Genomic DNA, 25,690 nt, shown 5'->3' on the forward strand with positions numbered 1-25,690 from the left:
CCTCTGCTGGTAATTGTGGCCTGTCAAGAATGCATTAGAAAAAGATTGTGAGGCATAGGGGGCGATGAGGGTCACAGGAATTTGCAACTCCTGTGACCCACTGGTTGTATCAGATCTCAAGTTTGCCGCATCACTTAGACATGGGAGCCACAATATCCTTCCTTACTTAGGCAAGAGAGAGTAAAACACATGATGGTGAAATGTAAAGGTCTTGCGTGGGCAAAAAAATCTTAGGGGGGTCAACAGAGCAAAGTATCTGTGGATCTATGCCTAGGCCACTATCCCTTAAAGTTGCAGGAAAGCACTTTTTCCCTGTCCCAGTCCTCTTTGTAAGGTCCACCAAATGTTGTGAGGGGGTACTTTGTAAGAGTGTACTAACTGTGACCCACCAGGCAAGAAAGCAGTTAAATGTAGCAGCTCCCTTTGTCCTTATTCTTAAGGACCAGCCAGACTAAAGTATTTCTGCAAGGTTTACCTTTGCTTGTAGCCAATCAGTTCCCACCACAGTAGCCAGATAAGCAAGTGTGAAAGCAGCAGTTGGGAAATGTGTGCTCCAGAACAGCTCAGGTCTCAAGAGGGCTGCTACTTTGTCTGGAGTATGTGCAGATTACTTTGCCGACTGAGGCTCTCAGAACAGGACCCAAGTGCAGAAAGGTGGAAGGGGGAAAGACCAGGGGACTAGCACACTAGGCCCCAAGGCCCTTAGACACAAGCCGAAAATGCAGAGAGAGGGACTAAGGAAGAGGGACTAAGCCAGAAGATTCTAGGGACTGGGTACTCAACAGAAATCTAAAAGAGAAGGAAGGGGATTCACCCTTCAAACCCCTGGCTTCACCTACTTTGGAAGGACGTACCCCTCAGCAAGAATATCTTTAGGGACTAGGTCACACTGATCAGATCGCCAATGTCTGAGACTTGTATAACACTCTGTAGCTAACTAAAGGTGGGCACCTAATGCAGGATCCACTGCTCAAAGTAACCTTACAGGCCTTTCCCTGTGTTTTTTGGGTGGGTTCTGGTTATGGTTTCTGAAGTTCCCGCCATTGGGCAACGATCCACAAGCTATGGCGTGGCCAGTACGCAGCATAAGAAAGTTGATGGCAGAAGTCAGCAAGTGAAAACTAATAAAAATCCCCACTCAGTAGAGAGGAGATATCCAACACCTAAAGACACTGACAAAAAAACTTTTGTTGGGAGTGGGAGGGGTTATATGAGGTCCTTGCAGCTTTTTTTTTTCTAGTGTCCAATCGCCTGAAGGTACCTGCCTGTAAACTGACATCTGCCATGAGTCTTGTACTTTATGTGCAAAAAATTAAAAAACACCACTACAATGCGGTTGTGGTGTGTCTGCCAGCGAAAATGGGGTTAAAACAGGTGGTGAGAAGTCATCCCATTGTCTCCTCACCATCTGTGAAACATCTCTGAGAAGCGATTCAAACCTAGTTCGCTCTTCAAAGGAGAGGAGGCTTTAGATGCACATCTAAATATACCTTAACAGAGCCACTAAAAGGATCTTTCTGCAATCACTGCTGTGATGTTAGTCTTAGTGTAGATTTAGACGTGTCAAAATCTACCTCTCCTCTGAAGAGCAATCTGCGACTGGATCACTTTTCAGAGGCAATCGCCAAGTGAATTAGCCCAATTTTTGCTGATAAACACACGGCAACAGCATGCATTTTCCAAGTTTCATCGTTCACTTGAATGGGTCGCGTTGGGTGGGCTTGCCACCCGCCAATCTCAACGTGTTGTGTAGTTTTTGCTGCGTGTGTGAAGGGAGGCATCGGTCTGTAAACCCCCATCTGCTGCCATTTTAAGATAAAAGTGGTAATTAATCCAAAACAAAAAAAAAAAAAAAATACACTGCACCTTACCATTCAGATGTGGTGGCTGCATTGGTTTTCCTATTTTTAGGCTTTTTCCCCTCTATTTTCACCTCATGATCTGCTAGTAACACACTTCCTGTATCAGCACGCCTCTACTCTGTATGAAGGAGCACAGAGGTGGCTAAAATGTAAATTTTTACTGTTCTCAACTGCACGTCTAAATGAGGCCTTAAGGGGATTTGGAAGCAATTCAATCGACTTTAAAAAAAAAAAAAAAAAAAAAGCTAAACAATTTCAAACAGTTTCAATGAATTGCAAAAACAACTGTACATGGCAATGCAACCTACCTCTAACTGTATCAAAACCATAACTGTAATGGTCAAAACTGGTGGTAGCAAGTTTCTCTGACATGCTTGGTAAATTGTTATCAACAGTAGTGTAAAATTGCCAGACAATTGCTGCCTGTATGCTTAGCATAACAGCTTGCTCCATCGATCATCTCATTGTTATCAGTATGGAGCTAACATGTTCCCTCTGTACTTGTATGGGTTTCTATCAGGTACTCCAGTTTATTCTCACAATCCAAAGACACATTGGTAAGTTAACTTGTTTCTACTGAAATTGGCCATAGTATTTGCATGTATGCATCTGAGGTATGGGCCTTGAATTGTATGCCTCTTGAGGGCAGGGACTAATGTGAATAGTATGTAAAGTTCTGTGTAAATTGTTGTTCTATAAAAATCATGTATTAACTAAATCATTTATAGAAAATTATTTTAAATGTGTAAGATATTTCATTTGAACCAAAACATATTTTGTTATATCAACAGAACAACTTGCAGGAGACCATGTTTATTTTGCACCTATATTAACTTTAATGGTTTTAAAATTATCACTGGCCAAACCTAACTTAAAGTGGAACTTCTCTCTCTTAATCAACATTGATTCAATCCCCATGCTGCCAGCATTCATAATTAGATAGGAAAGTAAATCATATTTGCTTGATTTAAACTTTTTTTTTACATTTCTTAAGTTATTTTCTGGTTTGTTGCCTAGACAAATGATGTCATACACCCCAAGAGTCTTCAGGAGGGGTTTTCTCAGTCAAGCACACCCTCTTGCCTACACGCCTGAGCCAAGAGCAGATGGATTCCATAAAGTAAATGCTACATGAACCATCTGCCCTTACTCAAGATGGGCATGGCCAGAAATACTAGGGGGTTGTTATTCAAAGTGATTTCTCATTAAATTAAAGCATGGATGGAGGGGGGGATTTGCTTTGAATATTACAAATTAATTAAATTGGGTTTTTTTGGTGCTCAGATGTAGTGAAGATCCACTTTAACACACAAAATGGAAATGTTAGGAAGCTTTGTACCACTGTGCAGAATATTTCAGTTTCACATTCAATATAAGTAACTATAATAATAGCCAGCAGGGGTCTCTCTTGCAACTCCCAAGGTCAAGCAGACATATGCATGTTGATTACCTGTTCTGTCAAAGGATTTCAAGTGTACAAAAGGCACTCAATTTAGCTTGGTTTGGGTTATGACAGTGGTATGGGAAACATGTTGTGAAGAAAAAATTTCAGCAGAGAATTCGATTTTCTGTCAGCTTTTTTTGGCTGTTTCCCTGCGAGGAAAATATGTTCTCATTTTCCAAAAACTAAGTCCAATACCAACATAGAGAAAGGAAGCAGAAAGAATCTCAAACTGTGAGTTCCCTTCACTTCCAGGAGATTTCTTCTCTCTTCCGGTTGGATTTCTGCTGGCAGGAAGAAAATAAAAATCTCTACAGTATGGATGTAGACTGTTATGGATAGCATTAATAATCGGAAAGTACTACAAGAGCCTGCAGTGAGGGTGACAAGTGTCACTTTGCAATAACACAATCTGCTTACCATTGCACCTTTGCTACCAGTCTAAAGTGAAACTGCAAATTTTTCATGCAATTACATTTATTGGGCTCTAAACGAGAAGTTACGCTTTGTGCCCTCTTCCCCCTACCTCTTTTGAACTTTTTTTTGGGGGGTGGTGGGCCTGGGAAACAGTAGCGGGTTCCTGCAGGACCATTAACCACTTTACCACCGGAGGATTTTGCTGTCTTACGTCTGGGCCACTTATTGCGATTCGGCACTGTGTGACATTAACTGACAATTGCGCAGTCATGCAACACCGTACCCAAACGAAATTTACATCCTTTTTTTCCCACAAACAGAGCTTTCTTTTGGTGGTATTTGATCACCTCTGCGATTTTTATTTTTTGCGATATTAATAAAAAAAAGCGACAATTTTGAAAAAATAACAATATTTTTCTACTTTGACAGTTAAAAAATATCCAATATATTCAATTTTTGTCATATATTTAGGCCAAAATGTATTTAGCTACATGTCTTTGACAAAAAAAATTCTCAATGAGCGAATTTTTAACCGCTTTAAGACCGGAAGATTTTACCCCATTCCTGACCAGGCCATATTTTGCGATTCGGCACTGCCTTACTTTAATGGACAATTGCGCGGTCGTGCGACACTGTACCCAAATTAAATCGAAGAGCTTTCTTTTGGTGGTATTTGATCACCTGTGCGATTTTTACTTTTTGCGCTATAAACAAAAAAAAAAAAAGAGCGACAATTTTGAAAAAATAATATTTTTCACATATTTTTATATGAAATTCCCCCCCCAAAAAAATGTAAAAATTACATTTTTTTTACATTTGAGGCCAAATTTGTTTTCTGCTACATATTTTTGGTAAAAAAAAACAAAAAACGCAATAAGCGTATTTTGATTGGTTTGCGCAAAAGTTATCGCAGCTACCAACTACGGGAAATTTATGTCATTTTTGTTTTTTTTTTTTTTTAACGAGTAATGGCGGCGATCTGCAATTTTTTTTGCGGGACTGCGACATTGCGGCGGACAGATCGGACCCTTGACTGACATTTTTGACACTTTTGGGGATACCAGTGACATTACTACAGTAATCAGTGCGATAAATATGCACTGTTACTGTAAAAATGACACTGGCAGGGAAGGGGTTAATTTTTATTGGTGATCAAGGGGTTAATGTATGCCTGGTGCTTACTGACGTGTGTGGGGGGAGAGGACTATGTGACACAGGGACAGATCGCAGGTTCAGCTATGCTGAATCCTGCAATCTGACCCTGCCTGTCACTTAGGAGATCCGCCCACTTTGTTTACACAAGCGGGCGGATCTCCACACTCGATCCCCGACGATCGGGGAAGAGCAGCGGTGATCACCGCCTCTCTTCCCCTGGCCCGACTCCCGCTGTGACTGAATACAGCGGGAGCGCGCCGCCGAGAAAGAGGAATGTCTGGTGACATAGACCTACGTCGCCAGACGATAACGAGCCACTGTGCCGCAGTAGCAGCACAGTGAGCAGCGTTAAAGTGGTTAAAGCACAGCGCGGCTCGCACATGCGCAGTGAGAAAGCAGGCTGTGAAGCCAAAAGGAGGCGAAGACCAGCCCAGGTGACATTGGTGCTGGATCGCCGGAAAGGTAAGTGTCCTTTTATTAAAAAGTCAGCAGCTACAAGATTTGTAGCTGCTGACTTTTATTTTTTTCTCCAAACAGGGTGAAGAACCTCTTCAACTGTCACTGCTTAATGCTAAACTGCCTCCACTCCATAATCCTACCGTCATTTCCAGTCCCTTTGGCACTTGTGTGCTGCAATTTGCATTCACTCTTAAGCAAAGTTCATACTTCATTTGTTAAAATGGAGTACAAATTTTCAAATGGAATAAATGAAGATTGAAAGAGCAAATGTACAGAAGGAATCGGAGCGGAGAGTGAAGATTTTAAGAGGCAATACGGCACAAAGCAAAGCACACAGCAAAGGTCTCAGAGTAGCAAGAACAAGTATAAAAAACTTGGGGGGGAGAGAGGGCACATGGATGGGCATCAGAACCCAAAAGGTAACTGCATTAAAAAGGCATAGTTAAACTTGCATTAAAGTAAAGTACATAGTTAAAAAAATAAAAATAACTGTATTCAGAAGTGGGTCTCAGCTCAAAAAAAGTTTGGGAAGCCCCGTTATAGAATAATCACAAATTCTATTTTTCAATATGGAAGATAAATTATTCATAAAAACAAGCTTACTATTCAGAAAACAAGAAGGAGACTTGGACATACATCATTATAAATTGTAAAAGCTTTCTTTCTTGGCCCATTTGTTTTTGGTCTAAAAAAATCTGTAACAGTAAACAAAATACTCAGCCGACAAGTTTTAGGTATTCTAAACAGTATTACAATATGCCAAAATAAAGTATGAAAAATATAAGCAAAGCAGTCCATTACCATTGTAATTTTGGAGAAGTATATGAGCATATGCTCTTTGACAGTAGAATTCTGCATTGTCAGATCCCTCTTCTAATGCCTTCGTCAGCTCCTGGAATTCAAAGAGAAAATTAGGTCTACTGATCTCTACCGCCTTTACATTAAAAATATTGCTAAACACTGTATAATAGTTATACATCAATGTCATTTATGAAATCAAGCACAAAGTTCTTGTAAAAAATGTAAAATAAAGAGGGCGCATGTATGCGAGTGAGGAAAATGGCCGCTTGATCTCCCTGCTCCGTGACGCCGGACCGACAAATCTCAGCTTTTAAAGCACAGCCTACTCTCCATCACATACAGAGTACCTCCCACGGCTCCGGATGCACCGTACACCCAGTTACCGTTGGAAATACCGCTTGCAGCCCAAAGCCTCCCCGGCCGCACTAAGGGACACGATGGCCCCCAGACCTCAAGGACCCAACGACTCCACACAGTTCTCAGCACCGGATCCGGCGTCTCCAGCAGACAGCCTACGGACTTGGTCTCTCTACTGACTGATGCACAGCTAGCAAAGCTTTCTTCTGACCTGGTGAAAGGTCTTAAAGAGCTAAGCCACTGCACGAATCAACTGGAGCAGTGCATGGATTTGGCTACCATAGTGCATGAGGGCCATGAGGAGGAAGTCCATAAAATGACTGCTGAACTTGAGAATCTGAGGGATTAAATAGAGGATGCTGAAAATAGGGCCCGCAGAGATAATCTCATTATTCTCGGAGTCCCTGAGGTCATTACTGACTTGCAAGGCACTGCCACCGCTTTCTTCTAGGAACTGGCACCAGAGATCCCCCTGGAGCGCCTTGAATTTGATCATAACCATAGATCCCTCGCTCCCAAACCATTTGAAGGCCGGCCCAGGGATAGAATAATAAAATGTCATTATTATCTCACTAAAGAGGAACTTTTGCAGTCTGCAAGGAAGCGTCAAGACCTTTCCTTCCAGAACAACCCCCTCCAGCGGTTTGCTGACCTCTCTCTGGTTACGATTGCCCAACGGCAGAATGTGAAACCCTACTTGCAGATCCTGCACCCTCAAGGCATCAAGTACAGATGGGGATTCCCTTCAAACTCACTTTCTCACTTGGGTCGTCAGTTCCACACCTCTTCCCTACCTGATCTTAGACGACATTTTAAAGAAATGCATTTTGACCTCCCTCCTAAGATGGACGCATCATCCTCGTCCTCTCGCACCAATCTTCCCAGCCTTCTCGCAAGTCACCAAAATTGTCACAGCCCAGCTCTCGAGCACCTCGTGCCCTGCAGGCTCAATGCTTTCATGATGTACCCAGAGGTTGACAGAGCCTGGTTTGCCTATATAGTTTGTTCAATCTATTGAGAGCTTGAGGATCCTATTGGGCCTTCTCTGATATTTATATTTTTCCTGTTAACTACTGCGGGCCACAGCCTGTGGACCAGTTTGCCATTTTTGAGCCAAGGTTTGGCCGAACTGGGTCCTGCTGGTTGTGCCTCCTTTTCACCAAACACGCCTTTTTATGCCATTACTTTCGTTTTTTTTTTACTTTGTTATTTTATAGTGTGCTGGTTCTCCATCTCGGACTGCCCAGTAAGTGAGATGGCAGCTCTGGGTGGCTGTGAAATGGGATAGGATATCTAATGTGTTCTGCTCTTGTTACCTTTATAGCAGTTTATGCCCACTTTGCTGGTCATTTACTGTCATCTCTACCCTGGGAAGCTGTTGAGTGACATGGGAGGGGGTGGAGACCCTGCTGTCTGACAGGGATGCTTTACATGCTTCCTACCTGGTGATCATCTCAGACCCTTTGCAGCTCTAAAATTGCTGCAGAATGCCAGACATGATCTACCATGCCTGAGCTGGGGCTGGGTAGATTTGGGTTACACGGTTATGTGCCTTTTTCTTCAGTAAGGTTATCTACTTTGTCCCATGTAAGGGGGTAGCCCTGAGTGACTGTAATCTATTTTTGTTCAAACGGTAAAGCAGCATCTTATAACCAGGATCTCTCTTGTGCCTTTATAGTAGACTAGAGTGCTTATGTTTGTTAGTTTCAAAATATAAGTTGCCGAGTGGTTCAGACGGACCACTGCTCCTCCAATGTGCTGGCACTTGGCTAAGACAGTAGACTTGACTAACTTCCAACCTCTGTTTAGGCCTTTTATCTCACTACTTAAAGCATTTAAGCTTTTTTTGGTTTGTTATGCTCAGAGTTTTGCTTGACCTCTTCATGTTCTTCAGTATGATTTTCCGTTTTTCTTTTGCTTGACTCCTTGCCCTTCTATCCTCCCTCCTTCTTCTTTGAGTCCATGGGGTATGCGATTGGGGACAATGTTTGGTTCATTTTTCTTCCACCATGACATTAAATTAGCTGTTCCTGAATGTTCAGGGTATGAACTCCCCCCCAAAAAAGTGATGGTCTTTAACTATCTAACCAAGCAACAGGTGTGGAAATAGCTTGCTTGCAAGAGATGCATTTTTCATCCTCCTCCTGCCCCAAATATTTTGATGCCCAGTATCCTCAGGTTTTTTTGGCTAATGGCCCAACTAAACAAAGGGGAATGCTTATAGCCTTTCACGAATCGGTTCCCTTTCATTGCAGTAAACAGATAATGGATCCAAATGGTAGGTACCTTCTGCTCCAAGGCAGTATTCAAGAAACTGAAGTTACTATAATTACTTATTACGCTCCTAATATAAATCCAGGGCCCTTCCTGGCCCATGTTTGCTCTTTGTTGAAGCCCCACAAAAGGGGCATTGAATCCTGGACAAAATACCCATCAGAACACACTGCTCCATCACCTGATGCCAAAAGGTTTTCTCATGCTCTACAAAGTCATGATCTGGTGGACCTCTGGAGAGAGCTTCACCCTTTAGGTAAAGATTACACCCACTATTCTCATCTTCATCATTCTCATTCTAGAATTGATCATATGTTCCTGTTATAGAAACATCTCCCTCCTAGTAGTAGCCTTTATCCTGGCTGCCCCAAGGTCGGACCACGATCCTGTTCTAGTTGTTTGTCATTCTATCCTTTGCAAACCTCAACACTCTCCCTGGGTTATAAAGGACTCACTTTTGTCTCTCAAGGAAATCCAGGCAGATATCATGAAAGGATTATTTCCGTCTCAATGAAGGTCTGGTCTCTTCTCCTGTGACTCTTTGGGAGGCAGATAAAGTTGTCCTTAGGGGCCATATTATCCAGTTGGCAGCAAAACGTAAAACTGCAGCGCTAATTAGCACAGCGTAACTTAGAAGCCCGACTAGACATGCTTTCCACAAAATTCAAATAATCCCCTACTCCTTCCTGCTAATTGCAAGCCGCTATATCAAGCCCGCACAGAGCTGGATTTATGTCTAACGAATAAGGCGGAACGCACGCTACGCTGGGATCACGAGAAATTAAATGCCAAGACCAAACACGAGGATAGCAAACAGGCTACGCACATTTACTCCAAAATTCACCCCCCATCACCTTGCATACCCATCATAATGTTCTTACTGGCAATCCAGTGCGGGTCTTAGACTAATTTCGTTATCCCCTTACTACTTTATATCCGGCCCCTAATCAGGCCACGGACCATGAAACTGGATACTTTCTTGAATGGTTTATCATTAACTACATCATCTAGAGCACGCACGTTCCTTATGGATCGTGACATACAAGTATCTAAAGTTCAAGGTATTAAGGAGTTAAAAGGTGGGCAAAAGGAAACTGGCAGATGTTCTAGGTCCTTACCTGACGGCTATGTACAACTCTGTTAAGGATAGCCAGACCTTTACATCGAACCTTTTGACCGCTAACATAGTAATGCTCCCGAAACCCGACCATGTTCATTCCTCTTGGGCCAACTTTAGACTCATTTCACTTATTAATATAGATATGAAAAATACCAAGATCTTGGCCAATCTTTTAAATTCCTTTCTACCCCCCACTTGATCAAAAAAGATCAAGTTGGTTTTGTCCTGCGACGGCAAGCAGGAGACGCGATCAGACAAATTGTACAGCTCCAACATTTACAGTAGCTCACAAAAGTGAGTACACCCCTCATATTTTTGAAAATATTTTATTATATCTTTTCCATGTGACAACACTGAAGAAATTACACTTTTCTATAATGTAAAGTAGTGAGTGTACAGTTTGTATAACAGTGTAAATGTTCTGTTCCCTCAAAATAACTCAACATACAGCAATTAATGTCTAAAGCCCTGGCAACAAAAGTGAGTACACCCCCAAGTTAAAAGGTCCAAATTGGGCCCAGAGTGTCAATATTGTGTGGCCACCATTATTTTCCAGGACTGCCATAACCCTCTTGGGCGTGGATTTCCCCAGAGCTTAACAGGTTGCCACTGGAGTCCTCTTCCACTCCTCCATGACGACATCACGGTGCTGGTGGGTGTTAGAGACCTTGCGCTCCTCCACCTTCCATTTGAGGATGCCCCACAGATGCTCAATAGGGTTTAGGTCTGGAGACATGCATGGCAAGTCCATCACCTTTACCCTCAGCTTCTTTAGCAAGGCAGTGGTCGTCTTGGAGGTGTGTTTGGGGTCGTTATGTTGGAATACTGCCCTGAGGCCCAGTCTCCAAAGGGAGGGGGGGATCATGCTCTGCTTCAGTATGTCACAGTACATGTTGGCATTCATGGTTCCCTCAATGAACTTTAGCTCCCCAGTGCTGGCAGCACTCATGCAGCCCCAGACCATGACACTTCCACCACCATGCTTTACTGTAGGCAAGACACATTTGTCTTTGTACTGCCCACCTGAATGCCGCCACACAGGCTTGACACCATCTGAACCAAATACATTTATATTGGTCTCATCAGACCACAGGACATGGTTTCAGTAATCCATGTCCTTAGTCTGCTTGTCTTCAGCAAACTGTTTGTGGGCTTTCTTGTGCATCATCTTTAGAAGAGGTTTCCCTCTGGGACAACAGCCATGCAGACCAATTTGATGCAGTGTGCAACGTATGGTTTGAGCAACGACAGGCTGACCCCCCCACCCCACCCCTTCAACCTCTGCAGCAATGCAGGCAGCACTCGCACGTTCATTTGCCAAAGACAACTTCTGGATATGACGCTGAGCACGTGCACTCAACTTCTTTGGTCGACCATGGCGAGGCCTGTTCTGAGTGGAACCTGTCCTGTTAAACCGCTATATGGTCTTAGACACTGTGCTGCAGCTCAGTTTCAAGGTCTTGGCAAACGTCTTATAGCCTAGGCCATCTTTATATAGAGCAACAATTCTTTTTTCAGATCATCAGAGTTCTTTGCCATGAGGTGCCATGTTGAACTTTCTATGACCAGTATGAGAGAGTGAGAGTGATAACACCCAATTTGGACACTGTCACTTAGGGGTGTACTCACTTTTGTTGCCGGCAATTTAGACATTAATGGCTGTGTGTTATTTTGAGGTGACGACAAATTTACACTGTTATACAAGCTGTACACTCACTACTATTTCTTCAGTTTTGTCACATGAAAAGGTATAATAAAATATTTACAAAAATGTGAGGGGTGTACTCTCTTTTGTGAAATACTATAGCTCATAGCCGATCTTTGGAGACTATGCTTTTGTCTCTCGACGTAACAAAGGCCTTTGACACCTGATTATGGTCTTCTCTTGCCACCGTTCTCCACCACTATGATTTCAGTGCTTAATTTTTAAAATGGATAATGGCACGGTTTACCTCAGGCTAAAATTAAGCTTTATGGGTTTGCATTCACCGATCAAGAGGGGGACACGTCAAGGCTGCCCACTCGCCCTGCATTTATCCTGGTGCTGGAACCCTTGGCGGAGGTGCTTCGTTCTCATTCGGATATAACATGTATTGAGGTCGTAGATCCTTTAAAAAAAATATAATTATTTGCGGACGACATCTTGATGACCTTGACTTCCCCCAGAATTTCCCTACCTAATTTACTATCCCTTCTGGACAATTTTGCATCCCTCTCAGGACCTCATGTCAACCCCACTAAATCTAAAGCTATATCAATTAATCTTTTTTCCCTGGACCTTGCTGCTAATAAGAATACTTTTTCATTTCAGTGGCTGTCCTCTCTGCCTTATTTGGGGATCCGGCTTACACCAACAAATGCTAGATTGTATCAGTCATGTTGTCTTCCTGGACTCATCTCCCATTATCTTGGTTTTGTAGGATAGTGGCATGTCTAACATTCCGAAAGTGCTTTACTTTTTCCGAGTCCTGCCAGTCCCAGTCCCTTCATATATAATGCGTATACATCAACGCAAACTTTTGAATTTTATTTGGGGCTCTACTCGACCTAGAATTAGTAAGCAGGTTATTTATGCCCATAGGATTAATGCTGGCTTCTCTGTCCCTAACTCACAAGCGTACTATATAGCAGAGAGTATAGCCCAGTTGTCTTACCTCCACGAGATGTACCAAATTACATTATGGGCCACTATTCAGTAGATTCGTATCCTTTACCTATCTGCACTCTGCTGTGGCTCCCCCCTGCTCATCGTGCTACCACTGTAGGGCCATGTTTAACTCACTCCCTTCGCCTGTGGGATTCGGTTAAATTTTCTGCAAGCTTGATCTCTCCACATCTCACTTTACTTTGCCTTCTTCATTGCCCATTATTCCCACTGGGTTGCGACAAACCGAAACAATTCTCCTGGTGGAGGGGGTTGGGTGGGGGGAGGGGAAAGACCCTCCCAGAAAGGTTGCAAAAAACAGGGCTCACTGGGTAGTTAGTGCAAAATATAAGCTTTATTAATCAATGGTGCAGTACAAAAAAGCAAAATAATATACAGTAAAAGCTATCTGAAAGATAGTGACAAAGGTTTTGAAAAGTCGACCCCTGGGGTCAGTATGGGTGGTGAAGTCAGTGGGGAGACTCCACCCTAGCCAGACACTGCGGCAGTTGTCCTCATTAGCTCTCAAGCTAGTTCATGTCCACCACTTACTTATTGATTCAGGGCCATACTGACCCTACCTTACATACTGCCCATCATTTTTCAGGGCCTTTAGGACATTCTAGCACCTGGGGCATGCAGGAGTGATCTGTCGGTGCAGATCCACACATCAATTCCCCCCCCCCCCATTTGAGCACCCTGAGACAGAGCCCCATTAGCTGCCGCAGTGTCTGGCTTGGGTGGAGTCTCCCCACTGACTTCACCACCCATACTGACCCCAGGGGTTGACTTTTCAAAACTTTTGTCACTATCTTTCAGATAGCTTTTACTGTATATTATTTTGCTTTTTTGTACTGCACCATTTATTAATAAAGCTTATATTTTGCACCAACTACCCAGTGAGCCCTGTTTTTTGCAACCTTTCTGGGAGGGTCTTTCCCCTCCCCCCACCCAACCCCCTCTTTTTGGAGTCTTTATGCGGTTGCTTTGGGTTCCTGGTTATACTTTTCCGTCTGGGTCTTTCTTATTTTTTACTGGGTCGTTCTGACCCACCAGGGTCACTGGATCCCACCCACAGCACAGCTTTTATCTCTTTGTGATCAATTCTCCTGGTGGACTGACTATGGATTTGTCGATGTTCACTCTTTGTTTACCCCTACTAGGAAATTGACATTTGATGCACTACATTCTTCTCATGATATTCCCTTGCGAGAACACTATAGTCATCTACAACTTCCTTCAGCAGCCTTTAAACTCCCGACCAACACTATACACCTCGACTCCCCTTTGAGAGCCTATGTAGAGCCTGACCTCACTCTCTAGGCTTGATTTCAATGATTTATTCTTTGATAATCTCCTCTAAAAAAACAAAAAAAAAAAAACAAACACAGTTGAGGCCTTATCTTCAGTGGGGGAGAGAAATGGGGAAGCACCAGGTTTCGGAGGACTGGCAAATCATGACTATATCATTATCGAAGTGTTCAATAAATGTTCTCATACTCAAGAATGCTTACAAAATACTTTACAGATGGTAATATATGCCAGCCGAGCTGGCCCCTTTCATTCCTACCTATTCCCCTCTCTGCTTCCGATGTTCAGAGGAGAGCACTATGTCACGCATTTGGTTGTCTTGTCCAAAGGTATGCAGGTAATGGGTCAGAGGTTACACTCTTCTCCACAACTTATTTCAGATCAATTTTAAAAAGGGACCCCTACGAAGCTCTTCTTTGCAAACAGATTTTTTTTTTTCTCTCACCCTCTCATCTTTTTCTCTCTTTAGTTTCAATTTCCATACTAAACTTCTAAATTTATTGGGAAGTTTACAGTGCTAATATCATTGAATTTTTGTATAATATTCTTTTTACATGCAAATTTATGAAGCATATGGTTTGGTGTTCAGTTGCACTCGATTCTTTGGTTGGAAGTTCTCATTTCCCCACCCCCCACCCCACTCGCAGTATGCAACATCTCTCTGAGTTCCAAGACACCCTGGATCAGGATGTTTGACTTACTGCTGTTAGGTGATGCCTTCCTTGGAACTTTATTTTTTTTCTATGATCTGTGTTGCTCAATATGCACTGTAACCATATAATTGTTGAGCTTAGCTGTTGGATTGAATATTAATAAAATCCTTTGTAAAAGAAAAATGTAAAATAAACTTGAAGAACAACAATTAATGGGTTTAAATAAAAAAAAAAAAAATGTTCCTCTATGACATGTGCCACATTAACAAAGCTGAGAGCCTTGGTTCAGGTCTATCTGCAGAACAAGCACCTGTTTGAATTGTGAAGAGACATAGAAAATGGCACGGGTTCCATGCCTGATTAACAAAGGGATTGTGACAGGGTTCAGTGTAGAAAACTGCTGCAACCCTACACCAGATTAGATATAGACATAATAAAAAGGAAAAGTTCACCTTTCAGAACATGTTACACCCATATTTAGGGGTATATTGCTCTCCTTGATCCACTCAGTAACAAAATCTCTTTCTGTTAAGCAGACCATCATTGGTGGGGAATGGAGATGTCGTCTTAGCTTGGCCGTACAGATGCCCAGGGCATCGGGGTGCATGGGTCTCCTTAACATCCATTCTGGGGGTGGGGTCTCCCCTGCCCGGTGCCTACTGTGACGCCCAAATTGTCCCTCACAAACCACCTGCCCCTCTCCTTGGATAGTGCCTGGCAGCAGACACCTCCCCTTTGGCCCTCTCTAATCGTTCATATGCACGTTGATATTTGTATATTGGCAGTTACGTATACATTTTTGCCAAGAAATCATACATTCTGCCAGGGTATGTAAACTTATGAGCACAACTGTATATATGCATATATATTATACACACACACACGTACATTTTCTTTTTTTTTTCTACAGACCACTAGAGGGCTTCTTAATGCATGCAAACATTGGTATCCTCATGTGAGAATCTTTGAGGGTGTTACAAATGTGTGGCTTCTCTGTCCAAGTGCGGGCTTGTAGATGTGGCTGGCCCAGCGATGAGGTGGTACTCCATGGTTTTGCAGGGCTGGCTCCAGTTCCCCAGTATGGGGGCTCGTGTATGCCCAGTCCCCGCATTCTCCAGTGAGTCCGCCCTACGCGCCATGTCCTTTGGAGCCTGTGCCTCTGTGCAACTCCAGGGTGCGCATGTGTTGGATGCTCGTGCCCCAGGGGTACTTCAGGTGCCACCGCCGTCAGTTCATTTGATCGGCGGGGAAGCTGGAACCAACATCTACATGGTGTTATGACACAGGGCAAGGTGAGACTTTTTATACACACACACAAACGATTATTATGGGCAAAGCACGCCCCTTTCTAACAGAAATTCAGTCAATCTGTGTATCCCCTCTCTCTCTACCATTAGACCTGTTAAGGAATTACCCTCCTTTGAGTGGCCCTTTTGGATGTATTTGGGGTCCATAGACACCTCTGATGCAGACAACAATTATCTAGCAGGTTTCCAAATGCGAATTAAAACATTATATGCTTACATCACCTCCTAGTTGTTCATATACCCAGCACCTAATTCAATCCATGTTTTTGAATTATAACATTAATCACCAATATCAATCACTATCCCTATTTGTTGGAGTAGTTTGAGGATTGTTCCTGTCTGCTTAATACATGGCGTAAGTTACAAGATATATTCATTATAGTGGACAAGGATCTGCCTTGCCCCTCCTGCAGCCAACACATGAGTGCCTCATCCCACAACCATCTGATGTGTCCGTCTCTCTGCTTACTGAAAATTATATAATTGTGGGTACCTTATTTCTAACAGAAATTTACCCTTTTGAATGACCACACTCAGAGTATAGTAGTAAGATGCTACTCGCCAATCTTTATATGCATTTACTGTATTGTATTAGTCTACATTTTTTAAAATGTATACTCACCTTTTTGGAAGATGTATATGTTTTGTACAATTGAGACTATTTGAAATTAATATTTTTGTGTATAATAACTATATCTTTCTAGGTGTGATAATAAGTATCCCCTAAGAAAGCCAAATTTATTGGCGAAACATGTCGGAAATATCACCCCATAAAAACTAACCCTGAATTAGGTCTATCAATATCCAAAATTATTTGACCCACTAAGTTTAAAATGTTTTGGTTTATACATGTACATATTTTTTGTTTTGTTCATACTTTTTAAAAACAATTAATTAAAATCTATGAATTTTAATATCTGTCTGTGAATATTGGGTTACTGGCACCTTAAAAAAACCCAGCTCCAGATACGAGCATGATTTTGTGTATCTGATTTCTATCTGATGAGATGCAGGGTCTTTGAGCTTTCCTTTGATAATCTCTTCCTGTGTCATATGTTGTAACATATTCTGGCCACCCACCCCTCAGCGTTTCCCCTCCCTGTGACAGCGGGTGGGGGTTCTTTTCCCCCCACAGCTGCTCTCACATTTTAAAATCTGTGCAGGGATTTCCCTGCACAGCCATGTCATTTATTCACAGAGATCTAGGGACTATGGTATGTGTACTGTGCATAGAGCAGTGCACATGACCAAAGCTAACGGGAACTGCTTGTTCCAAACAAACGGAAGTTAGAGGGAAGGGGGGTTAAGAGCTCACAGAGGACATTAAAACCTAGGGGCTGACAAGACGCGAATATAAGACCCCTCAGCAGGTGGCCCTTGGCACCGAGTGGGCACATATTTGCGTACCTATTTGCGCCCTGCCCACTCCCAGAACACTTACCACCGTCTAACGGGAAGCTCCCTATCGCAAGAAGTGATCATTTGATCGCCATTACAACCAATCATGGTGGTCACATGATCATAAACCCCACCCCCAGCATCTGAAGCTTCTTAAAAAGGGAATCTGAAGCTTCTTAAAAAGGGACAGGAGGCGCCGGCGCAAAGGGGTTAAAAGGAAAAAAAAGTTAAACACAGTAAGAAACAATGTCATGAAAAATATAATGTATACATTATAATATATATATTACACATTATACTGTTAAGTTTCTCAGTCATGATGCAATTTACATAATATGCACAACACTACACCCCAGCAATATTTAAAGCCAGGTAAAACACAGTAGAAGTGGAAACAAAGCAGCTTTCAACAAATTTTCTGACCAGACTCTCCTAGAGATGCTAAGCTTGAAATATACAAGCCAATAATGTAGAGCAACCTTACTTCTAAGACCTCTATTGTATTCTCTACATGCTCATTACAGCAAATAATTACCCAGTTCCCCCTGGTGGGTTATTTTATCTAAACTACTTGCTAGGGTGTGTACAAATATTGCTCACAACCTCTAAGGCTCCGTTCACATCTAGGCGTTTTGGGGCGTTTTTGGGGAGTTTTTCTGCTCTAGGATCAGCTCTCAAAACGCCCAACAAGACAAATCCTATTCATTTCAATGGCCCCTGTTCACATCTGAGCGTTTTGACGCTGTAAGCAAAATGCCCAACGCTCAAAAAAGTACATGAGCTTCTTTTTGGGCAGATTACAGGCGTTTTCCATTGGTATCTATTCAATCAAAAAACGCCTGCACAAAAAACGCCTGAAAATCACGGTAAAAATCGCGGTAAAATCACGGTAAAAAACGCGCGAAAACGCTACGCTCAGGTGTGAATGTAGCCTAAAGGCTGTTTCACACCAGAATTGCACAGGAACGCAGTGCACTAACAATGGGAAAGATTTTTGTCATTTTCGTTTTTTTTTTAACGCGTAATGGCGGCGATCTGCGATTTTTTTTGCGGTACTGCGACTTTGGGGCGGACAGATCGGACCCTTGACTGACATTTTTGAGACTTTTGGGGTTACCAGTGACATTTCTACAGTAATCAGTGCTATATATATGCACTGTTACTGTAAAATTACACTGGCAGTGAAGGGGTTAACTTTATTTGAGAGGGAGGGGCTGTGTGTGTCCCTAGGGGCGTGATTCTAACTGTGATTGGCTGTGGCTTGAGCTGTAGGAACACTGATCAACGGTCCTACATAGTAGAACCGTATGATCAGTGTTTCTACACAGGGGAGAATGACAGGCAGCTTGTTTACACAAGCTGCCTGCCTTTCTCCCTCTCCCCCGACGATCGCAGAGTGAGCGGCGGACATAGGGTCCGCCGGTCACATGCGCGGGGGGGGGGGGGGGTCCGTGACCGCGCGGGAGCGCGCCGGCGGCGGCGCACGCTCGCTCGCTCCCCAGAGCCTCACAGGCTAGTGACGTACCGATACATCAATCTGCCTGTGAGGGGCTGACCGCCGCAGTAGATGTACTTGCGGCGGTCGGCAAGCGGTTAAAGACACTGAGTTTTAAACAGCCTTTCCCACGCTGCATTCTGGTGTGAGCTGGCCCTAAATGTAGCTTAGAACTCGCAAGGCCCCTTTCACACATGTGAACCGTTGGTTTCATCAGTTCAGTCACTTTTTTTCAAAGAAAAAAAACGTATGAAGTTTTCATCAGCTTGTCATCCGTTTTTACTTCTGCCAGGTAGAGTCCTTAAAGGGATTGAAAAGGCAGATGGTTTTTTTAACTTTATGCATTAAGATAAAATGCCTTCTGTGTGCAGCAGCCCCCCCAACACCCACTTGAGGTCCCTCTCTGTTCAGTGATGTCCACTAGTGTCTCAGCCATCTGAGATTCTCCCTCCTGATTGGCTGAGCCACAGCAGGGGCACCATTGGCTGCCAAAGTCAGCTAGCCAATCAGGGGAAAGAGAGGGCATGGGCGGGACCATGTCGGAGCTTTGTGTCTGAATGGATACAGGGAGCTGTGACTCGGCTCGAGTGCCCCCATAGCATGCTGCTTGTTATGGAGGCACTGAACAGGAGGGAGGGGCCAGGAGAGGCGAAGAGGGACCCGAGAAGAGGAGGATCCGGACTACTGTGTGCAAAACCGGTTGCACAGAGCAGGTAAGTATAACAGGTTTGTTATTTGTATAGGGGGAAAAAAAAGACTTTACAATCATTCTAACCACTTGAGTTCCAGAGCCATTCTTTCATGCAAAAACAGACCAAGACCAAAAAATGTATCAAGGCCGAGGTCCTAGCTGCCATCCTAACCGACTCAGTGGAGGAATCAATCAACCAGAAAACCTACAGCCCGGAAAAGAAGTCGGAAAGATTTAATGATCTGATCCCTTGCTGTCCCAGCAGAGAGACAAGTCTGTATCCTTGAATGCCATAACTCAAGATTTCTTGCTGCACAAGGAGACGCTAAGGCCTGTTTAAGACCGATAATGGATGCCTCCCAGGCCCTGCGCAAAAGGATATCACCTGTCTTCTCCATTGGTTTTCTAAGCGTACCCATATCATCAAGGCTAGATCCATATTTTTGGAAATATTTGAAAGAGGCGCATCCAACTTAGGATACTTGTTCCAAAGCTGCGCATTGTCGTCATCAAAAGGAAACTTCATTTTCAAGTTGCTGTAAAAAAAATGGTTTCCCATTCTAACTAAAGTGTATCTAGAAGGGATCATCAGGTTCTTTGGCACTTCGCTGACTAAGGCCTTTCTTCCCTGATTGCTCAGTTTGGCCAGGCAGCCCCCCCTCTAGAAAGAGTCCCTGTGGTTCCAAACTTCTTGTATTTATGAATGATGGAGGCCACTGTGCTCTTTGGGACCTTCAACACTGCACACATTTTTCTATACCCTTCCCCAGATCTATACCTCAATACAATCCTGTCTCGGAGGTCTATAGACAATTCCTTGGACTTCATGGCTTGGTTTGTGCTCTGACATGCACACTTAACTGTAGGACCTTATATAGACAGGTGTGTGCCTTTCCAAATCATGTCCAATCAGCTGAATTTGCCATGGATGGACTCCAATCATGTTGTAAAAACATCTCCAGGATGATCAGTGGAAACAGTATGCACCTGAGCTCAATTTTGAGTGTCATGGCAAAGGCTGTGAATACTTATGTACATGTGCTTTTTTTCTGTTTTTTTATTTTTAATAAATTTGCAAAGATTTCAAACAAACTTTTTTTTACATTGTCATTATGGGGTATTGTTTGCAAAACTTTTAGGAAAATAATGAATTTATTCCATTTTGGAATAAGGCTGTAACATAAAATATGGAAAAAGTGAAGCGCTGTGAATATTTACCGCATGCACTGTATGTAAAACAAATGCAAAATGTGTCTAAAATGCACTGATCGATGGAACACAACAGAGCAGTAAGCAAAGCTATGAATAGGCCCCAATAGGATAGACAATAAAATACCATATTGTTAGCCATTTAAGAGGAAATGAGCTTACCTCTAACGATCGCTGAGGACTTTCACTAATGTAAAGATCAGAAAATAATCTAAAAAGGACAAAAATACAAAAAGTGAACTAGTAAAACAAACAAATGAAAAAACTAAAAAATACAGCACACGCCTTTTTTTTTTTATTCTATATTACACAACATTTGTAAAAAGGGATACTATATACACAATATACAGTATCTCACAAAAGTGAGTACCCTTCACATTTTTGTAAATATTTTATTATATCTTTTCATGTGACAATACTGAAGAAATTACACTTTGCTACAATGTAAAGTAGCGAGTGTACAGCTTGTAGAAGGCCCCTTTCACTCTGTCCGCTCCGTCAGCGGACTCCATTTTTCTCAGCGGGGAGATCGATCCACCGATCGCCCGCTGAGCAGGCGGATGGCATCTCCATCTCCGCTCTGTGTGTGGAGACGGAGCGGTCAGGTCCCCGCTGTCCTCTATGGGGGAATCGAATGAGAACGGACCACCTGTACGTTCTCATCCGATCCCATCCGATTCGCCAGACGGATGGAAAACAGGGTTTCCATCCGTCCGGATTTGACAGACAGGATCGGATGTCCGCGGACATGTCTCCGCTGACATCCGCTGCCCCATAGAGATGCATGGGGCAGCCATTCAGATCTGCCTGAAAAACTGACAGGCGGATCTGAACAGTCTGCATGTGTGAAAGGGGCCTTACAGTCAAAATAACTCAAACAGCCATTATTGTCTAAACCGCTGGCAACAAAAGTGAGTACACCCCTTTGTGACAATGTCCAAATGGGCCCAAAGTGTAAAAATTGTGTGGCCACCATTATTTTCTAGCACTGCCTTAACCCTCTTGGGCATGGAGTTCACCAGGGCTTCAAAGGATGCCACTGGAGTCCTCTTCCACCCCTCCATGACATCACAGAGCGGGTGGATGTTAGAGACCTTGCGCTCCTCCAGCTTTGAGGATGCTCCAGGGATGCTCAATAGGGTTTAGGTCTGGAGACATGCTTGGCCAGTCCATCACCTTTACTCTCAGCTTCTTTAGCAAGGCAGTGGTCGTCTTTGAGGTGTGTTTGGGGTCGTTATGTTGGAATACTAGCCTGCGGCCCAGTCTCCGAAGAAAGGGGGATTATGCCCTGCTTCAGTACGTCACAGTAAATGTTGGCATTCATGGATCCCTCAATGAACTGTAGCTCCCCAGTGCCGGCAGCACTCCTGCAGCCCCAAACCATGACACTCCCACCATCATGCTTGACTGTAGGCAAGACACACTTGTCTCTGTACTCCTCACCTGGTTGCCACCACACACACTTGACACCATCTGAACCTAATAAGTTTATCTTGGTCTCATCAAACCACAGGACATGGTTCCAGTAATCCATGTCCTTAGTCTGCTTGTCTTCAGCAAACTGTTTGCTGGCTTTCTTGTGCATCATCTTTAGAAGAGGCTTCCTTCTGGGATGACAGCCAAGCAGACCAATTTGATGCAGCATATGGTCTGAGCACTGACAGTGACCCCCCCCCACCCCTTCAACCTCTGCAGCAATGCTGACAGCAAGCATACATCCGTTTGCCAAAGACAACCTCTGGATATGACGTTGAGCACGTGCACTCAACTTCTTTGGTTGACCATGGCGAGGCCTGTTCTGAGTGGGACCTGTCCTGTTAAACTGCTGTATGGTCTTGGCCACCGTGCTGCAGCTCCGTTTCAGGGTCTTGGCAATCTTTTTATGGCCTAGGCCATCTCTATGTAGAGCAACAATTCATTTTTTCAGATCCTCAGAAAGTTCTTTGCCATGAGGTGCCATGTTGAACTTCCAGTGACCAGTATGAGAGAGTGAGAGCGACAACACCAAATTTAACACACCTGCTCCCCATTCACACCTGAGACCTTGTAACACTAAGTCATATGACACTGGGGAGGGAAAATGGCTAATTGGGCCCAATTTGGACATTGTCGCTCAGGGGTGTATTCACTTTTTTTGCAGCGGTTTAGACATTAGTGGCTGTGTGTTGAGTTATTTTGAGGGGACAGCAAATTTACAATGATATACAAGCTGTACACTCACTATTTTACATTGCAGCAAAGTAGAATTTCTTCAGTGTTGTCACATGAAAAGATATAAAATACAGTATTTACAGAAATGTGAGGGGTGTACTCACTTTTGTGAGATACTGTACCTATCGTAACAAAATCAACTAGACTCACTGCACGTGTACATAATCTTCTACAATAAAATAGTCTTGATTAAAGTGCGATTACTACAAGGGCACCATTGCACACAAATGAACAGCAATCAACATACAATTACTTAATAAATTAGCAGAGAGGTGACAAGGTTGCAACTTTAAAACAGGAGTGTCATCGGACAAGGCAATCCACAATGATGGGGAGTTGAAATCTGAAGAATGGCTGAGCAGAGCGAGTTTTTCAAAGGCTAAAATAGATGAACATACTGTTGCAATATAGAAGTCAACTTTTAGGCTCCGTTCACATGTAAGCGTATGGATCACGGGTAGAACCGCCGCGGTTCCGCCCGCGATCTGGAGATTATTGCAAATCGCGGGACGCCTGTGCGTTGCCCGTTGATTTGCAATAGACCCCCAAACGCTGAGCGATGTTGCCGCGATTTCCACCTGCCGAATCGCGGTAACATCGCGCAAAAAAAAAAATCGCGGGACGCAATACGATCCAAAGAAGCTCTTGTACTTTTTTGGTCGTAATGCGTCCCGCAATTTTTTTTTTGCGCGATGTTACCGTGATTCGGCAGGCGGAAATCGCGGCAACATCGCTCAGCGTTTGGGGGTCTATTGCAAATCAACGGGCAACGCACAGGCGTCCCGCGATTTGCAAGAATCTCCGGATCGCGGGCGGAACCGCGGCGGTTCTGCCCGTGATCCATACGCTATAATGTGAACGGAGCCTTAGCCTGGAGCACAACTGTAATAACAATTTAAAGTATGTATGCAAATTGTATTCTATTCATGGGCCTAGGCCTAATAAAAAAATTCAAACTACTAAAAATTCCTGAAAAAAAAAAAAACTAACAACACACAAAAACAAGAATTTCTACTAAATACTAGTAGTAAATACTACTAACAGCACAAAAAGAATCAATGCAGAATAGCATCTCCTATCAAACGGGGAGAAAAAAAATCTGCCAATGGTACGGATATCAGAACAAAGGAATAATTATTTCTCACAATGATGATTTCTTACAGAGAGCTATGGCAGTATATAACTACTCATAAACAAGCTTACAGCAGACCAACGGATCGGACGAAAAACAGATGTAAACTGACAAACGGTTCATTTTTCATCCGTTTTTGCATTGGTAGTGGACGGATGAAAAACGGACGAATACTTCATTCATTTTGACGTGACTGAACTGATGAAATGAATGGTCCCGTATGTGTGAAAGGGGCCTTACTCGGTCTTTTCCCATGGTTTTCCTACCAGGTGTAAACCTCGCTGTTTTTGAAAACTGCCTAGAATAAAAAGCCCTGTAAGTTAGCTCTCCCCCACTTGTGGACCCCTGGTTCACCTTGCACTTCTTCAAGCGAGGCACCACTTTGAGGGGAAAAAGGATAGAGAGGAGATTGAAGCAGTACACTGATCTCCCTTGGGCTGCATGAAGCTGGAAACATTCAGCTCTGAGCACTTCTGGGATAAGAGCAGTCAGGATTCTGGGGGTGTATGGGCTAAAAGCAGACCCCCTATTGCTCCAGAAAGTCAATATACACCAATCAGTCACCTAATATTGAGTAGGTCCCCCTTTCGCACCACTAGACTTCTGGAGGTATGCTGTAATATCTGGCACCAAGCCATCAGTAGCAGGTCCTGTAAGTTGCAACGTGGGGCCTCTATGGATCGGACTTATTTTTCTAGAACATCCTACAGATGCTTGATTGGTTTGAGATCTGGAGAATGTGGAGATTGAGTCAATACCTCACACTAGTTGATGAGTCCCTCAAACCATTCTTGAACAACTTTTGGAGTGTGGCAGGGTGCATTATCCTGCAGAAAGAGGCCACTGCCATCCGGGAATACCATTCCTATGAAGGGGTGTACTTAGTTAGCAAGAAGGTTTAGGTAAGTGGTACACCTCAAGGAACATTCACATGAATGGCAGGACCCAAGAATTCCAAACAGAGCATTGTCTAAAGCACTGCACTACTTCTGCCTGCTTGCCTTTTCCCTAATTGCACCTTGGAGCCATCTCTTCCCCAGGTAAGTGACGTGCATGCACCTACCTGGCTATCCACATGATGTAAAAGAAAATGTGTTTCATAAGACCAGGACACCTTCTTCGATTGCTCCGTGGTCCAGATCTGATGCTCACTTGCCCATTGTAGGCAAGTTAAGGCTGTGGACACAGGTCAGCATGGACATCCCCTTATAGGTGGGGTGAAACGAGTCAATGAGATAATGGTAGATGAAGTTATTCAGACCTGCCCGAGCTCCTGCTCCGCAGGCAAACTGTACATTTAGGATAGTGACATGCAGTCAGCATTGAAAGCAGTGGAAAGGCAGCTAGCTTCCTGAGTCCCAAGCTCTCCACCTATGGTGCAGTACCCCTACTCCTATAATCACGTAAATGGAAAAGTAACTAGGTATACCCCTAATATGGGTGTGACATGAATCATGCTCAGGAAGGTGGAATTAGCCTTAAAGCAGTAGTATACCGCTTTTTGTGACTTTTACCTACAGGTAAGCCTATAATAAGGCTTACCTGTAGGTACAATTAATTTCTCTCAAACCTGCACGGTTTAGGAGATATTTGCACTGCATGCAGCCACTGACGCGAGCGGCAGCAATGCGCTCTGAAGGTCCGGCGGACCTTCAGAGTTTCCTTGCCGGGAAGTGCCAGAAAATGACTCCCGCGCGCATGCGCGGGAGTGACGTCATCGCGGCTCCGGCCACTCACAGCGGCGGAGCCGCCG

General features: G+C 43.6%; 1 protein-coding gene across 1 annotated transcript in view; it reads right to left on the minus strand.

Annotated features, from left to right (window-relative positions):
• SUGT1 (SGT1 homolog, MIS12 kinetochore complex assembly cochaperone) overlaps nt 1–25,690 on the minus strand; it is a 324,599-nt gene that overhangs the window by 281,966 nt on the left and 16,943 nt on the right. The window contains exons 3-4 of the mRNA XM_082245037.1: nt 20,757–20,805; nt 6,136–6,226 (exon numbers count right to left, since the gene is read on the minus strand). Of these exons, the coding sequence (XP_082101163.1) occupies nt 6,136–6,226; nt 20,757–20,805 (140 nt within the window). The remainder of the gene's footprint in view (nt 1–6,135; nt 6,227–20,756; nt 20,806–25,690) is intronic.

The sequence above is a fragment of the Pelophylax lessonae genome (genome assembly GCF_965119305.1).
Source record: "Pelophylax lessonae genome assembly, chromosome: 2".
NCBI lineage: Eukaryota > Metazoa > Chordata > Amphibia > Anura > Ranidae > Pelophylax > Pelophylax lessonae.